The sequence below is a fragment of the Asterias rubens genome, chromosome 18 (genome assembly GCF_902459465.1).
Source record: "Asterias rubens chromosome 18, eAstRub1.3, whole genome shotgun sequence".
Taxonomy (NCBI): Eukaryota; Metazoa; Echinodermata; class Asteroidea; order Forcipulatida; family Asteriidae; genus Asterias; species Asterias rubens.
This window is the reverse complement of record NC_047079.1, coordinates 11551213-11569463: the sequence shown is the minus strand read 5'-3', so window position 1 is coordinate 11569463 and position 18251 is coordinate 11551213. Positions and strand designations below refer to the sequence as shown.

Here is an 18251-nt window from a genome sequence, read left to right as displayed (position 1 = left end):
ATGCACCTTGTCTTTCATATAAATCTGGCAGAGTTTGTCATGAATAACTTTGAAGTTAAAATCGAAGCAACCATAATACAACACCTTGAAAAGGGGCACAAGGTGATGTGGCGCATATTGCTGCCAGACCAGCCCGAAACACCAGGGGGAGCCCTTCTCTTTATGACAAGTGTGGGTTCATTTATGTGCATTACACAACACCCAGGACCTACAGCTGTACATCCCATCCAAAGGACAAGGCAGTTATAGTGAAGTTTCTTGCTCAAAAACACAAGTGCTCTGACTGTGACTTTAACCCACATTCTATAAAGAAATTGTGCCAGTGGTAAGAACACCATGACAAAGGCGAAAGGGAAGTAACAGATTATTTCAGTGTCACGGTCTTATAGAACGACTTTAGAAGATTATTCTATTCTTTTTAAATATATTTTGAACTTCATATGTATATTTTGTAAAACAAATTGTAATAAATGTTTTGTTTCTGTGATAGCAAGTTTATGTATTATTTAACCATCTTTATTACAGTCCATCTCAATTTTTGTTTAAATGTATTGTTTTCTGGAAAAAATGTTTAATTTTTTTTAGAGAAACTTTGGAAACGTTTAGCCGAGTTTACCTTCAGCAAGGCTTTTAACGTCACTGTTTTATTTGGTCTAGGTGTCGTAGTTGCACATGTATGATTCTCAGACTACAGAAAATGCAATCAAACATTCAGTACTCTTTGATTTAAATAAATAAATAAAACAGGTTTCAAAGTATATTTTTCATTAAATATTTATTAATATTTCTTGAATTCAGAATGGATTCCATTTTCTATAACAATCTATGAAACTTATGGATGTCTGGGCTTAATTTTACAAAGAACTAAAATTCATCTCGCGACGAGTGTCAATAATTGCCATAGTGATTTGTATGTTGACATCACACTTTGCTTAGCAATTGAGGCAACAAATGTGATTGCCTACGTGCCCCAGGGTCATTTCCTTGGTGCCCTTGAAATGATCTTCACAATTTCCTCACAAAGTGTCCTTTACCAAGAAAGAAATGCCTTGGTGCCCTTGCCCTTTAAATAAAAACAGGGAAAAAAACCCCGAAGCATACAGGTGTGGATGCAATACAGTTAAGAGCAATCTTAGCTCTTTGTGAAACTGACCTTTGACCCCAGATAGGTGGGCTGCCATTTTGGATTTGTTTAAATTAACCATATTGGTTTACACTGAATTGAGATTGGTAGGGAATAGTCTGGCCCATTCCTGTGTGTGAAATTCTACTATAAATGTCAATGAGTAAACAAGTTAGTTGCCTGACAAAGTGGGTATAGGTGAACTGAGGTCTGTATATATCTTTCAAAGATTTTCAAAAAGTAAAAAGTTGATTCAGAAAAATCACATTTTTATTCTTTTAAATAATGACAGTTTGTAAATAAAAACATAAAAAAATCTAAAGAACACAGTTTCATCAATGATTTCGTTGTTGTATATTGGGTATTTAACAATTTTCTGTACATCGTTTCTAATACAATAATATGTTTCACACTCATAGAGGGTAACATTTTCAGCGAGTTGACCAGCCACTTTAATGAATGGTGGTACAGCTGTGCACAGAACTATCTGTGTACATCCGGGTACTGCGTACATGCATTCACCAATCACCACATGACATCATATTGCAGGCTGGCGTAGTGCATCTATCATTCAAAACCACAGTGGATGAGTTTGAATGGTCAGACAGTAGGAGGGTTGACTGTGTACTGTGCAGATGTATTCATAACGTTTTCATATTGCAGGCTGGCTTAATTATTCTCCCATTCTACCAAAATCTCAGTAGATGATGTTGAATGGTAAACAGTAGGAGGGTTGTAAATGTGCTGCCCTGTCTACAGTTCATGAATTTATATTTTACACATACAAGTATCTCACTCACTCTTTCACAATTTCTACATTCACACATATCTTTATTGCAGTGGAAGTAGGACCGAGCAAAATATTGCCAACAAAATTGTTGATATTTTTTGTTGTTCTAATTTCCGTCAACCTTATTTTACTTGATCGCACTCCCACAATAAATTGAGAATTGGGATAAAAAAACCTCTACACCTAGATTTCTAAGTTTGGTACCCTATGTTCCTTTGGTCTTGATTTCTCGTATCTTCTCCAGTTTTTCTAGCTTTGCTTCTTCACTTTGGTGCCAGTCTACTTTCTGTTGGTGCTGGGCCACGGAGTCCTGTACTCTACTATCGACCATCTCGCTGGTTAGAATACCGTCTTCAGATGCATAAGCACTTGCCTACAAAAAACAACAACAAAAGTATATTTTTAAGTATTGGTACACCATCTTCTTCCTCTAATTTCAATACTGTAGCAATTGTTGATGCACTGGGTCCAATTTCATAGAGCTGCTTAAGCAGAAAACTATGCATAACAATTTCAGCTTAGCAACAAAATCAGGATAACGATCACAAATTGTACATGCAGCATGATATTTTGGCTGACAACCTTATTCTGATAAGCATTATTTTGCAGTTCTATGTACTTGAGCCCTGTTCTTGGCCTTGGCCCCTATAAAGATTTTCCAATGCCCTTTGCTAAAGCAAAATGGCCTTCCCTCTTGCATATGAAATTCCAAGGCTGTACTTGGTGAACAGAGTTGGAAGAAGAGGATCAGATGGATATTAAGGGGCAACAGTTTTACTGAAGGATGATGGAGGATTTGAAGGGACTAGGAAGAAGAACAAAAGGTCTTCTTCTTGCATGCACGTCTTGGCCATGCATTCTAGGTGCATCAACCTCAAGTTCTGATGGGCGAGTCATCAGAGTGTGGGTTCAAATCCCAGTCATTACATGTGTGTCTTTGATTAAGGCAAGGGGCCATTTTAGCTTAACAGTGTGGGCCCGAGTGCATTTTTGATAATTTGTTGACCACTTGAAAAATTTGTTGCTTCAAATACTGTATAACATTTGTCATCAAATACCTGGGAAAAAAAAAATTGAAAATCAATGAGAATCTTTAAAATCAGAATTAGGGAGACTTACCTGCCACGCCACACCAAGCTTAGCGATCTCTCTGCCTGACAGTCCCTCAGTCATCTCGGCGATCTTTGTACACTTCTCGTTAAAGTCAAATTGGCCGACCTTTAATCTCCTAAAAATATGATTAGAACAAAGAATTGCAAATAACAACAAATTGATTAAAGGCATACAAGTGGTCCTTAATGACGATTTATATTGATACAGGAACTTAGAAACTATACAACTATAAAGCTTTAGTAATCAAACAAGACAAAAACAAGCAACTAAAGTGCATTTTGTATTCTTATAGTAGAACCTTTTAAACCAAATACCAAGTATACGGAGTCTGAGGCTGTTGTAGTGGTCTGCTGGTGGGGGCCAGCGGAGCTCAGTCCCCCACGAGCCTGCTCGGAAGACACGGTCTGTTATTGAAGCATGACCTAGAGGGCGGGTGGGGCTCTTGCCAGACTGGGTTGGGGGCCCAAGACACGGCCTGGCCTTTCACTTTTACAAATACAGTTTATTTGACATTGGCCATCTCAACTCCTTAGGAATATGCAGCACCGGGAAAAAATAACGAAGTCCAACAGACATTGGTTTGTTTTTGTTTGTTTAGACGATGTTCCCATCAAGGGAACTCGGCAAACTCCCACAAGGGGATATAAACACAAAGCTGGCAACAGCCAATCTCTCTCATACAAACATTGGTTAAACGTCTATGATTATGAATTGCACAAATCTAGAAATTGTGATCCAGTAACTAGACGACAATATTTATTCTAGTCATTGTGAAATCAGCAGTTAGCTTGGGGGATTCGAACCAACAACCTTGTGATTGCAAGTCCTGCAGTCTAACAACTGGACATTACCTCTTTCCCTGAGTGGCAGGTTTGATGACGTAGCTATCGAAGTAGAGTCGTACCATCCGTTCTCTCTCTTCCAATCCGGGTAGTTTGAACCCCACCATTTCATCGAGACGATCGTTTATCGCCCAATCAAACTGCTCGGGCTGGTTGCTTGCAAGCACTAGCATAAACCTGACAAAAGTGACGATGAAGTAGTCCTAATTAAAATCTTTTAAAGCCATTGTACACTTTCGGCACCCCCCCCAAAAAAAGATTCCACAGATTTACAAATAACTTACAGGGTTTACAGAAGGTAATGGTGAAAGACTTCTCTTGAAATATTATTCCATGAAATGCTTTACTTTTTGAGAAAACATTAAAACAATTATCAATTCTCGTTGTCGAGAACTACGGATTTATTTACATGTCATGACACGGCGAAACATGTGGAAACACGGGTGGGTTTTCCCCGTTATTTTCTCCCGACTCCGATGACCGATTGAGCCTAAATTTTCACAGGTTTGTTATTTTTTATATCAGTTGTGACACACGAAGTGTGGGCCTTTGGACAATACTGTTTAAAAAAAGTGTCCAATGGCTTTAATAAAGGGAAATTTGCATCAGGATAAAGAATGTTAATTGGGTTTTACCCATACACACCGATGTGTGTTAGCACTGTACTCTCAGTGCTTTCCTAAGCTCTGTGAACAAAATCACAGGCATATTACTCAGGTGGGATTCGAACCCACGACCTTTGCAATTCTAGAGTAGTGTCATACTTTCATATTCTAGAGCAGTAACACACATCGGTTTATTTGGGGGGAAAAACCCAAAATGAATAACTGAATTATTGTATAACAAAATATATTGGTCGATCTGAAGTCAGGAAATAAAGGAGTATAATAGTTCAAGGCACAAAAAATCCAAGGAAGGATCCTAGTAAATGACTTATTCGAGATTTTTATGACTTACTTGTTTGACTGTTCTCCAGTTCTGTAAAGGAAAGCGTTCAACGTACTCCTCACATCCTCACTGATTAGCTCCTATTGGAAACAGTAAACAAAAAAAGTTCCTTGTGCTAATCAATACAAACTAAACCAATATTCAAAAATAATAACACCGCATTTGTAATTTTCACTTACAAAGTGTGAACAAGTGCTTTCAGTTTCTGTTTGAAGAGTGTCATTTCTGAATTTGTCTATATATGTTTAGTACCCTCTAAACTTGCCTAAAAATGTAACAGTTAAATTAAACTTCAAAAAATGAATGGTTGAATAACCTTCTAAGAACAATGAAAAGATACTTACGGTACTTCGTTTTCTTAAGAAAGCGTCTGCTTCATCAACAAACAGTAGAACTCTGGAGATAGTTGAAAAAACAAATCAGAAATCACTTTCAATTATTTAGCAGCTTCCATTTTGAATATTATTGATAACAATGTAGACAATTATCAGGCGCATTTAATCATTGAGTAGAAATGCCTGACACTATAATACTACCCCTGTTCATTGCGTCTCAAGCATTCCAGAACCATCTCAACTCCTTTGGAGTAGGCAGCACCAGCAGTCAAGTTGGCACCAGCAGCCAAGTTGGCACACAGATTGCTAATCATTCACCTAAACAATCTCTACCCTCACAGGTACCCATTTTATCCTGGGAGAGGAGAATAAGTTATAGTTAAGTTTCTGCCCCAAACCACAAGTGTCACAACCGGGATTCGAACCTACACTCTGATGACTCACACCATCGGAACTTGAGTTGGATGCTCTACCCCACTCAGCCACGGTGTGGTAATGTGCTTTTTATTTCTGAAAGATTCGGCAACATTCTTGAACAAAAAAATAAATATTTTTCCTTCTCCAAAAAAACAGATAACTAGGCCGTGTCCGAAACGACGACTTCGGCTACAGCTACGTCTAGATCAGCGCGTCTACCAGTGTTGAAGAATAGCAGACGCGCGCGATCTAGCCGTAGCTGTAGCCGAAGTCGCCGTTTCGGACACGGCCCCTAGTTCCCGTATGATGTTGCTTTGCAATTGAGCCACTTCCATTATTGCCATCCAAGGGGTGTTCCAGTTAATACTCACCCTCGCCTACTTGTAGATGCCCAATCAAATAGCTTATGCATAGCGCTGACCCCCTCTTTGCCCATCGGGGCTACATCCCCGCCTGTCATAATGGCAAAGTCCATGCCTGAGTGTAGGGCAAGTTTCTGTCAACAAACAAACAAGTAGACACACATGAAGAAGTAATAAACACTTATAAGATCACAAAGAAAGTAAGGAAAAGAAAAACAATGACACCAGTTTGAATATTTGAGGGACCAAATCTAGCAAGGTTTCTGGTAACACATTGTACAGATGTTCTGAAAAGAACTGGGCCCAATTTCATGGCTCTGCTTACCGCCGAATTCTGCGCTTACCATCACAATTCCCCGCTTACGTGCAAGCGCCAAATTTTTGCGCTAGCCTTGTAAGCCTAGAATGCCTAGTAACGGGGAGTACGCACGCGCAGAAGCCAAAATTCGCCGCTAACCCGTGAAATACGCTTGCAACTCACCTTAGCAAATAACGTCTTCCCAGTACCTGGCGGACCGTACATTAGAATGTTTCTATATAAACCTTTGTTAGCTTTTGTATTCCTCGTTGCTATGGCGATCTCTCTTAGTCTCTCTTCTAAACTTGGCTGCAAAACAATCAATCAAAAGGAGCGAAGTCATCCAACTTGTTAAATAGAATACAGTCACTTAAATTATCAAATATTGTAAAATCATAATGGCAATAAACATTATTTACTATTTATACAGCCCAAAAATCCACCTAACAAGACACTCTAGCCCTTTACACATCTATGCTAAAGGTAAGCCAATACAAACAATCTAAAAAATAATAAGAAGCCATTTGAGACATCAAGAGATAATATCGATAATATCAAATAATATCGATGTCTTATATAGCGCACGTATCTACCAAACACAGTACTCAAGGCGCTGAGTATATACAAACTTTCAGAAAGATAGGTTATTGCAGTGATGGATTCTGAGACCCAATTATGTAGCCTTTATAAGGGTTTACAAGGTGCTACATCGCATTAAGCAGCCACAACCAGGAACACCGGGGCGTAACACCATCTCTTTTCGATAAGTGCACTGGGTTCTTTTACATGCGTTACACAACACATGGGACCAACGGCTTTACGTCCCATCCGAAGGACAAAGCAATGGTAAAGTGTCTTGCTTAAGGACACAAGTGTCACGGCTGGGGATTCGAACCCACACTCTGCTGATCAGAAACACCAGAGTTTGAATTCGGTGCTCTTAACAGCTCGGCCATGACACTTCCACGTTGTAATAATAAATGCTATATAAAAACTGGTTGTTATTATTATCATTTTTGTCACAGCATGCAAAAGAAAGATCACATTTTCTTAAATGCTGATAACTCCTCACATTAGGATACATCCCTTTGCCTTTTTTTAATAGGCTTTTTACTCAGGATCCTTGCTGTTTCCACAAATGCCGCCTTCCGTAACAGGTCTACCCTCACATTTGTCATGTAGATGTTTCCTCAGTGCTTTGGAAACGGTGCCAAGTTCTCCAACCACCTTGGGAACTCTTTACAGTCCAACTTGGTATTCGGGTTGACTTGTTCTTATTCACTGTTTCAAACTACATCCATAGAGTTATATGTAGGCTTTTGCTTTTAAAATTTATTTTAAATATATTTTCACAGTCGTTCATGGTGGTCTGTTTCTGTTCCCTATTTTATTTTACTTAATCTTCAATGTATGCTTTAATTTTCTTTCCTAAGATGATTCTATTTTAATTGTTAACTTTGTACATATCAGATTGTTTTTTATATAGGCTATATGAATATTTCGTCCGCTGTTGGTTTGGTCAATAAATATATATAAATATATATAAGAACTAGAGGGCGCACAAGAGATGCTTCATGCACAAACGCCACGGGTCCGCAAGATGACAAGCGCGTCATTCTGCACGCGCGTTGAATATGAAATACATGTTTGAGTTTTTTTTTATTTAACGCTCACGCGATGCTGTTTGTTCAACTTACAAAATGGCTGCACAAACACACGCTGTGAGATGCCAGTTTTGTCAACTTAGAAAATGGCCGCCTGCGCGCATGCCGGAGCGCGTATATAGGCCAGTGCGCCATGTAGTTCTTATATATAAATCTATGACTACATCCCAACAACTCACCTTAAGAACAACTCCCCTGAGTGCGTCTAATGGTTTATTTATCAGTCGCTTTGTCGTTTTTATCGGATGACGTAAGATTTCCAACGGCCCCAGTCTTGAGGTTTCTCTGACTAGAGAAGGCTTGCCTAGACGAGCCTCGACAAACCTCGCTGCGACCCCTGTACCCATTTTAGCTGAGTAGACCCCTAAGGCGACGAGGGTTAGCCCGGCAGCCTAAAAGGAGAAGAACAAGTTTAGAAAGTGAGGTCTCGAAATCAAGCATCTGAAAGCACACAACTTCGTGTGACATGTTTTTTTTTTCTTCTTTCATAGTTATCTCGCAACTCAGACGTCCAATCAAGCTCAAATTTTCACAGGTTTGTTATTTTATGTATATGTTGAGATACACCAAGTGAGAAGACTGGTCTTTGACAATTACCAATAGTGTTCAGTGTCTTTAAGGATTGAAATATTTATCTCACCGTGGCAGTAACTTTATCCCAGTCTGATATAAAACTCTTCAGACCATCTCCAATAATACTGCCGGCAGTTCTGAGAAAAGAGGAAGACAACGGAAAAGGTGAGAATTGACAAACATCAAGGAGCAGAGGAGTTTGGATGTTGCCGACTTCCAGCATTAGGACTAAGTGGAAAGAGCTGGGTCGTGTGGGAGTGTCGTGGCCGAGCAGGTAAGAGCACCGAATTCAAACTCTGGTGTTTCTGATCAGCAGTGAGTGGGTTTGAATCCCCAGCCGTGACACTTGTGTCCTTAACCAAGAAACTTAACCATTGCTTCGTCCTTCAGATGGGACGACTTCAGATGGGACGTAAAACCGTTGGTTCCATGTGTTGTGTACAGCATGTAAAAGAACCCAGTGCACTTATCGAAAAGAGAAGGGGTTCGCCCCGGTGTTCCTGGCTGTGGCTGCTAAATGCGCCGAGGCACCTTATAAACCCTTATAAGGTGCTATATAATTGGGTCCCAGAATTCATAACTTTCAATAACCTCTCTTTCATTTCTGTCTAAATTTATACTAAGCGCCTTGAGTACCTTGTTAGTAGATACGAGCGCCATATAAGACTTTTGATATTATTATTATTATATTCTTCCCTAACAGCCCACAGAATCACACACTTTACACCAAACGTCAGAATGAAGGAGTAGATTGCTGATTCTTACTTGATGGATTGCAACACCGTCTCCCGATGCTCGGCAGCTTGCAGCTTGATCTGCTCGTTGCGTATATCTTTATTCTCTCTCTCAACCTTCGCTTTCCCTCGAAGCTCCGCCTCCACCCTCTTCATGTCGTTCTTGTGTCTCAGCTCTGCTTCGTATTCTATGGTTGCTATGGAAACAAACAACACAGATTATAATGATTACCGGCAGACTGAGCCTTAAGGTTATAGGAAAATTTATTTCTTCCTCAGTTTTGCCTTCTCCATATATCTCTTTTGAGTGTAATTTGATTGAACTTGTGGAGAGAAATAAAACAATAATAGTATTAGATGGTTTTCATCCAAACAAAGTGGTGGGTTTTCAATGAAATTTGTCAAATATTGTTGGACAAAATAATGTCACTGCATCAGTATTCCCCCTGTTATAGGCGCATACTCAAAGGTGCCTCCAAATCTCCCACACCCTAGATGCACACAATGGCAAAGTAACCCATGCAACATTTTCCTGTATTTGTTTATGGTTGATCAGTGCCACATATTGCCACAAAAGAAATTTACCAATGTCGAGAACATTATCTCTCCCAACAGTGACCCAAAGTCCATTGCAATTGAGCACAGCTGGTGGCTTCTTCAGTTTACCAGTCTCGTTGAAGCCCCTTTGGGGTATGACCCTACTCTCTACATCAGCATGTGTAGGCTGCTGTGGCATTATGTGGTATGGGTTGGTTGTGATGAGAAACACACTAATAGTGAGAGGGTTAAACTGTTGTTGTATTGTGTGATATGGGTTGGTTGTGATGAGAAACACACTAATAGTGAGAGGGTTAAACTGTTGTGGTATTGTGTATTATGGGTTGGTTGTGATGAGAAACACACTAATAGTGAGAGGGTTAAACTGTTGTGGTATTGTGTATTATGGGTTGGTTGTGATGAGAAACACACTAATAGTGAGAGGGTTAAACTGTTGTGGTATTGTGTAGTATGGGTTGGTTGTGATGAGAAACACACTAATAGTGAGAGGGTTAAACTGTTGTGGTATTGTGTAGTATGGGTTGGTTGTGATGAGAAACACACTAATAGTGAGAGGGTTAAACTATTGTGGTATTGTGTGGTATGGGTTGGTTGTGATCAGAAACACACTAATAGTGAGAGGGTTAAACTTACATCGTCTCATGGACTCTTGTTTCTTCACAGAGTCTTCCTGCCGTGCAAGATTCTCTTCATTCATTCGTCTCTGAAAGATCAAGCGATAACAATATTAGCTTGTTGCACGAATGAAATACACTATACGCAGAGTACATCGCAATATTAGTGTCACAGGATGTTCAGCTCTTCCTTCTGGAGATTTGGAGATGAGCACAAGACAGGATAGAATGGGAAAAGCTCATGCCTGCCTGCTGTGCAGCTGACTGACGTGATGATGTATGAATCTTAAAACCTCTTCAAAAACACGCTGCAATCTGTCAGACCTGTTAGGTCAGATCAGTCAGGGCCCAATTTCATGGCTCTGCTTAACATACCAAGTTGGGAAGCAGAGAATTCCATGCTTACGCCAAGCATATTTCATGGGTTAGCAGGGAATTTTGGCTTCTGCACGTGCGTACTCCACGTTACTAGGCATTCTATGCTTACAAGGCAAGCGCAGAAAGTCAGCGGTTGCCACGTAAGCGCAGAATGGTGATCGTAAGCGCAGAATTTGGCGGAAAGCAGAGCCATGACATTGGGCCCTGGTCATCCAGACGGCTCAGGTCTAGACATCCTTGAGGGCGCTTTTTTCTGCGAATAATTTAACACCAAGAATATTTGGGAAACTGGAATGGCAGTTGGGATCAACTTCCTAAACTTCACCTGCTGAGAGAGCTGATCATCGTATCGTTTGCGCGCCAACTGGTCTTGGTATTGCGCCCTCTTTTGATGTTCCTGGGTCTCGTGGCCAAGCGTCTTGCGTCTTTCTTCTTGCTGAACCCTGGTTTGGTCAATCTTCAGTTGTTCCAGAGCACCTTCATATTCCTTTGAGATAAAACAAATTGACAGAAATATAACTTTACAGTTTTGAACTTTCAAATACTGTTTTTTTTAGGGTTAAATAACCCTAATGGATTGGTCTGGCCTTGCAAGACAACTCAATAAATTTTTGGATGACTCAAAATTTACAATAACAGAAAATAAAATTGTATGGTGAAGACAACGTTTATATAAAAGCAGGGAAATAGAGTTTTTATTTACAAAAATTAAGGCCAAAGTTAGTAATGTGGGAAATGCTCACTACATTGACAATATCTTACTTTAATCTTGGCTACTTGTTCTTGTTGTTTTGTCCCTTCCTGCATTTTGGCCAAATCAAGAGCTCCTTTTGCATTGGCTGAAAGTAAAATGAAAAATACACGTGGTGGCTCGAGTTTTAAATAACTGGTCGTCCTAAATAACATTTCCTAGTTCATGCTATTATCAAGTGATGTGATAAACCACAGAAAAGGTTTCCGTATCCTGCCACCATTTTTGTCTCATTTTTTACTAAAAGGAACATCTCATTTTGGAGTAAATTAGGGATAACTTTCTGTATGGCGCCAACACTTTTTCACTATTTTTTACAAAAAGGGATATCTCATTGACTCAATGAGTAACTATATTATTTCATGTCGAATGAAAAAGTTGTGGCGCCATGCGGAAACTTTTCCTAAAATTAGATTCATAATGATACGGAAATTTAAAAAAATATAAATTAAATAATAATACTTATTAAAGTTAATATATTGTTTTAAATTTGAAAAGTGCCATGAACAATTTTAATAAGTACACCTAGACGGTATTTTATATTGCTTTTTATTGGTGAAAAGGCGATCTAAAAAAAGACCGAAACTTACGGGATTTGTCGAGATCCTTTGCCGCCTTGGCTGCGCGCTCCAGCCCGGTAGGGTCGAAGTTGCTCCAGCTCCCTGCCACGCCGGACTTTTCGCCACTTCCATCTCCATCGTCTTTTTTACCCCCGTCACCTCCTCCTGTGCCCCCTGGAAATAGTCCCTCTGGTAGGGTGGGGAACTGAGGCGCCTCTTGAGGCGGTGGAGGTTTTCCTACACCAAAAAGCCACGACATTTTAAAAGAAAGTTTGCCACAAAAATCTTCTTTCCAGCGGAGCGAGAAACTGATGTAATACACGTGCGGTGATCGGTCAAAGGTCAACTACCGGTATATTTCCCTAACCGCCCTGCAACAATTGAGGGCGCTGTTAAAGCTTCATTTGTCATGACGATGATGACGTATTGGCTAATTTGCATGGATAAGTGATAGGCACTTGTTTCTGACTTTGTCATGGGTTTTTAACTTAAAATGTGAATTTGACTATGATTGATAGAAGCTGAATCATTGAGATTTGGGGTGGAACCTTTGTGAACTAATCTCTTCGTTCTCTTCAGAAGTCTGACGATCAATTGCAGCAAAAATGAGTGAAGAAGGGTAAAAACAAAACTTCGTTGTATTACTTTTTTTCCCAGCGGATAGTGCTGGAGTTAGTAAACACTCAGCACCGGTCCTACTAAAAGCCGACAACTCGCCGACAACGCCGACAACAAGTCCAGAGCGCCGACAACTCGCCGCCAACAAGTTTTAATTACCTCAAAAATGGCCAATAAACCATAGATGTATTAGAACTATATGTGTTCTGTAATATAAACATAAAGTTAATGGAAAAACTTCACAAAAAGTGTGAATTTTTAACCAGAAAAAAACTTCACTTGCACGAAAAGCGGTCGGACGCCATCTTGGCTTAAAAACCGTGTTTGGACCAGACCATTATGATACGGGTAGATTTAGCACTTGCAACAACAGAGAGCGGGCTTCATGTGAAGACCTTCACTGCAGTGTGCACAGTGCATGACGCCCGCCCTCTATTGCTAAGTCTGACTCACCCGCATCATAATGGACTGGTCCGAACACGATTTTAAGCCAAGATGGCGTCCGACCGTTTTCCGTGAACGTTCAGTTTTTTTTCTGGTTAAAAATTCACACTTTTCGTGAATTTTTTTCCATTAAATTTATGTTTATATTACAGGACACATATAGTTCTAATACATCTATGGTATATTGGCAATTTTCGAGGTAATTAAAACTTGTTGGCGGCGAGTTGTCGGCGCTCTGGACTTGTTGTCGGCGTTGTCGGCGAGTTGTCGGCTTTTAGTAGGACCCCTCACCACTTCTCCCAACTTCCTCATTAGATTAATGAATTAAGTAGGAAACGAAACATTGCATAATTTGTCGCGCAGATCATAGTCTTAGAAATACATTTTTGTTTTTTGCTATAGCATGTCTAGTTTGAAATGATCTTCAATTATAGATGATAAATATTCCAAAAAAGACAACCTCTTCACAGCTCAAGCTTAAGAATATGTCTCATCAGCCCTCTCAGATTCCCATAATACACCTGGGTTAAGTGAAGAAATTATGGTTAAATGCCTTGTTCAGGGTCACATGTGCCATTAGCAGAGTGGGTTTGCTTCTTGGCTATGCCTAAGCAAACCCACTCTGATAAAGTGGCGGTCAGATTAGGACATTTCCCCTCATTTTTGTTGTTCTTAGTTTTCCTCATAATTATTGATAATTGTTTAATAAACGTATTACTTATGTTTCTATCATGCATTAATAATAGGACATCGGTAAACAGTAGCAGCGTTGCTAACATTGCAATCACTGGTACCATACCTATCATCACTATCAGCACACACAGAGATCCAACTCAGCAACCAGTTAAACTACCCAAGGTAATTATGACCCACCCCTCCCCCTCTAAATTCTGAAAGACTTTGTGTTTTATTTTCACTAAAGAAAAATAAGGAAATGTTTCTGTATGGCGCCACAACTTTTTCATTCAATATAAAATAATATAGTATCTAATTTGCCTTCAATGAGAAATCCCTTTTTGTAAAAATGAGTGAAAAAGTGGTGGTGCCATACGGAAAGTTATCCAAAAATAAGTTCACACCTATTGTTGATAATCCTATAGTGTTCCTCACCAATCATTTCGACCCAATTTTCAGACTGTGTTTTTGGCCCTCTTTATAATTAATATGTACTGGTTACAAGTGCCACAGCACATGACCTTAAAGTTCAAACTGTGATTAAAACAAGTTTGGGAAATCGACTTTGAGCTTCAATCTTCAGTCATTTCTAAAAATGTTGATTGAAATTCGTAGAAAAAGGTTGCATTACACATAATACAGGGCTACTTCTAGTAATGCAGGGCCATACTCTGGGGTTGGTAATTTTGGTCAAAGGCAGTGGACACTATTGGTAATTGTCAAAGACTAGCCTTCACAGTTGATGTATCTCAACATATGTATTAAATAACAAACCTGTGAAAATTTGAGCTCAATCGGCCATCGAACTTGCGAGATAATAATGAAAGACAAAAACACCCGTGTCACACAAAGCTGTGTGCGTTTAGATGGTTGATTTCGAGACCGCAAGTTCTAAATCTCAGGTCTCAAAATCAAATTCGTAAAAAATTACTTCTTTCTCAAAAACTATGGCACTTCAGAGGGAGCCGTTTCTAACAATGTTTTATACCACCAACCTATCCCCATTACTCGTTACCAAGTAAGGTTTTATGCTAATTATTATTTTGAGTAATTACCAATAGTGTCCACTGCCTTTAAATGTGACTTAATCCCCAAATAATGTGTAAGTGTTGTGTTGAGAAAATTTAAAGGCAAACTTCTTTATTGAAAAAAGAAGAAGTCTAAGGATGTTTTTTAACATTTTTGTTTTCCTCAAACAAAGCTTCCGAGCAACCGTTACCGCTACACAGTCTGGCATGAGCTCCGCAGCAATGAGATTACAGGGGATGGTTTACACAACCCAAGGGTCAGACGAGCTCCAAAGGTCAAGGATAAGATCTTTCATACGATCCAGGACGAACACGGAGACAAACTCAATCACGGCAAGAAAGGCCAGGAGAAGAAGGAATATGAAAAGAAGATGGAGAACTGGGAGAATTGCCAAGTAAGTCTGTTTAAAGTTATTCCCCAAATTTGGTTGGTTGGTCCTGTGTGTTGTGTAATGCACGTGAAAGAACCCAGTGCACTTATCGAAAAGGGAAGGGGTTCGCCCCGATGTTCCTGGCTGTTGCTGCTGAATGCCCCGTAGCACCTTGTAAACCCATACAAGGTGCTACATATAAAGTGGGTCTCATAAAATTCATAACTTCAATCACCTCTCTTTCTGTAGAAATGTATATACTAAACATCTTGAGTACCTTGTTGGTAGATACGTGCGCTATATAAGACTTTAATATTACATCCATTATTCTTCAAGCCATTATTCTTCAAGCTGCTAAGCTAAACATTCCAAGAGGAAGACATCAAGGGTTGAAACCAACAGTTCTTTTCAGAACCACCCCAACTCATTTAGAGATAATAATATTAATAATAATAATATCGAAGTGATATATAGCGCGCATATCTACCAAACAAGGTACTCAAGGCGCCGAGTATATAAATGTACAAAAAGAGACCCAATTATTTAGCACCTTATAAGGGTTTACAAGGTGCTACGGCGCATACAGCAGCCACAGCCAGGAACACCGGGCGAAACCCTTCTCTTTTCAAAAACACAAGTGTCACGACTGGGGATTCAAACCCACACTCTGCTGATCAGAAACACCAGAGTTTGAATTCGGTGCTCTTAACCGCTCGGCCACGACACTTCCAAGGTGTTACCGCAAACCTTGCTTTATAACATATGTTTGAAAGTTTTCCCTTTTCTTTTCCTTCCTCCCCCAAGGCTGTCAACCTTTCATATCAAGAGCTAGCAGACAGATACCAAATGGAGAATTTCCTTCGTATTTTAAAGAGACTCATCAGAGCCAAGACCATCCAACTCATCAATGACGACATCGAAGACCTCAGCAAAGTGTCATTCCCAGCGTAAGAACAAAATTATTCTCTAATGCAGGGCCCAATTTCATAAAGCCTGTAAGCACATAAACGTGCTTAGCTTTAACAACTTTTGCTTAGCAAATATAGGTTACCCGTGTGGATTGGAATTTTACAATTTTTGTTTGTTTTTAAATTTCAGATGCAGCCTTCTCAACCTGAACAACAATTATTTAAAATCTTTCAAGGTAAACATTTTACAACTCAATTATTGTTCTTACAGATAAAAGTACTTTTGTGTCGAAAACATTTTGTCAATTTTCTTGAGGACTACCCAAACTCTTGTTTATCAGGTCTTGGTATTGAATTTGCTAGGATTTTGTTTTAATGTAAGGATTTTTTCATTAACCTGCCTTGGTCATCAAATTTGTCATCAAAAGAGGGGACTTGTGCCATTACAGAAACAAAGTACTTGTTCTGATGAAAACCTGTAGACTTCTGTTAGTGGTGAAGTAAAGCGCATTTCACAATAACTGTCCAATGCACTTTACATTATTTAATCTTACTCAGCTCCCTGGGGAGTGAACAGCCCCGAGCTGTCGTGGCGCTCCAAAGGCCTTTTCATACACAATATCAACCTCTACCCTCGCAGTTACCCATGTATACCCCTGTGTGATGAGAAGCAATTATAGTAAAGTATCTTGCTCAAGGACACTAGTGTCACGACCGGGATTCGAACCCACACTCTGATGACTTAACCACCAAAACTTGAGTTCAATAGTCTTAACCACTCGGCCATGACACCGTAGTCTATAAACCTCTGAAATAGTATACACATAATGAATGTTTATGAGTGCAATGGTGCGAATATGTTCATGAGTTGAAAGATGGAATGTGCTATTCAACGAGGCGGAGCCGAGTTGAATGGAACATTCCAGCTTTCAACGAATGAACATATTCGCACCATTGCACGAATAAAAAACATTCATTATTTGTTTTATATAACATCCAAGTAGATCTTTGTCATTTTGATTGAAAGATACAACTTTCAAAACAAACAATGTCAACTGTAGAAGCCGAATGCTAGTAGTTTTACTATGCCTTCTTGCAGTAACACCTGCTGCGTTACCAAAGACACGCGCACGCAGTGATGTTTTTACTCAGCTTTTTCGTTCCATCCGAAAAGTACCATTGCAAGCTGCCAGCATGCAATGGTACTTTTCGGATGGAACGAAAAAGCACGGTGAGTGACTCAGCGTGCAATGGTACTTTTATTTGCTATCACGTGACGGACAATCCTCCAATCAAATGGCAAGAATCTGCTTGGGTGTTATATAAAACTTCCTATTTGTTTTGGAAGCTTAATCTCCCTAACCATTAGGATATTATTATCAAATTCTCAGGGTTTTTCATTTTTCTCAAATATCACCCGTGATTAAATTTTGTATTTTTTTTTCAACAGAAACTTCCAAAGTGTCAAAATCTGAAGATACTTAATCTAAGTGATAATTCCATCAAGACTCTGGATGGTCTGCAGAGTCTGCAGAACAGTGGCCTAGTCACCATGGATCTCAGGCGTAATCCTGTGTGCTTCACGGAACACTACAGACAAAGGTACAGAATGATCTTGTCATTGAATTGCAAATTTCATCAAGCTATTTTAAAAGTAATAAACAAAAGGGAAACTGACTGGGTTAAACTTTAATAATTTCAAAATTTAATTAAAATTTAACGAGTTTCCTTTGTGGTTCACTACCTGATATGTTGCTGGCTACCTTATGCTGATAAGCACAATTGATTCATGCTTAGCTACTTTGTATGCTTAAGCAGCTTAAGATTTTGTCTAGATTTGAATTTCTTAAGTTTTTTTTGTCTTTCAGAGTGTTCCAGATTCTGCCGGATTTGCGAGAGTTGGACGGAATCCCTCGTTTGACCTCTGACATTGATGGAGACCTTACTAAAGCTGGTTGTGTGATATCATAGAAAATAGCGATTAACCAATTTCAGCCTGTCACAGTCCAAGTAAATAAACACTGTTCCTTCTTTAGCCTGTGTAGCACTCATTGCTGCATTAAAGGCAGTGGACACTATTGGTAAATACTCAAAATAATTATTAGCACAAAACCTTACTTGGTAATGAGTAATGGGGAGAGGTTGAT

At 39.4% G+C, this 18251-nt stretch overlaps 2 protein-coding genes across 2 annotated transcripts; one reads left to right on the top strand and one right to left on the bottom strand.

Annotated features, from left to right (window-relative positions):
- Positions 1–616: 616 nt before the first annotated feature.
- LOC117302314 (ATPase family AAA domain-containing protein 3-A-like) lies at positions 617–12421 on the bottom strand. Its single transcript, XM_033786208.1, has 14 exons — positions 12091–12421; positions 11512–11588; positions 11075–11236; positions 10391–10460; positions 9231–9396; positions 8533–8602; positions 8072–8284; positions 6412–6537; positions 5940–6064; positions 5161–5212; positions 4826–4896; positions 3878–4045; positions 3033–3141; positions 617–2286 (listed from the first exon to the last, which is right to left on the bottom strand). Exons 1-14 carry the CDS (start codon positions 12317–12319, stop codon positions 2119–2121), a joined length of 1806 nt encoding a protein of 601 aa, XP_033642099.1. The 5' UTR covers positions 12320–12421; the 3' UTR covers positions 617–2118.
- A 92-nt stretch (positions 12422–12513) lies between these two features.
- Positions 12514–18235, top strand: LOC117302312 (protein phosphatase 1 regulatory subunit 7-like). Its single transcript, XM_033786205.1, has 7 exons — positions 12514–12679; positions 13869–13980; positions 14999–15220; positions 16001–16143; positions 16295–16340; positions 17555–17706; positions 17973–18235. The coding sequence occupies exons 1-7, from the start codon at positions 12666–12668 to the stop codon at positions 18073–18075; spliced, it is 792 nt and encodes a 263-aa protein (XP_033642096.1). The 5' UTR covers positions 12514–12665; the 3' UTR covers positions 18076–18235.
- The last annotated feature ends 16 nt before the right edge of the window (positions 18236–18251 follow it).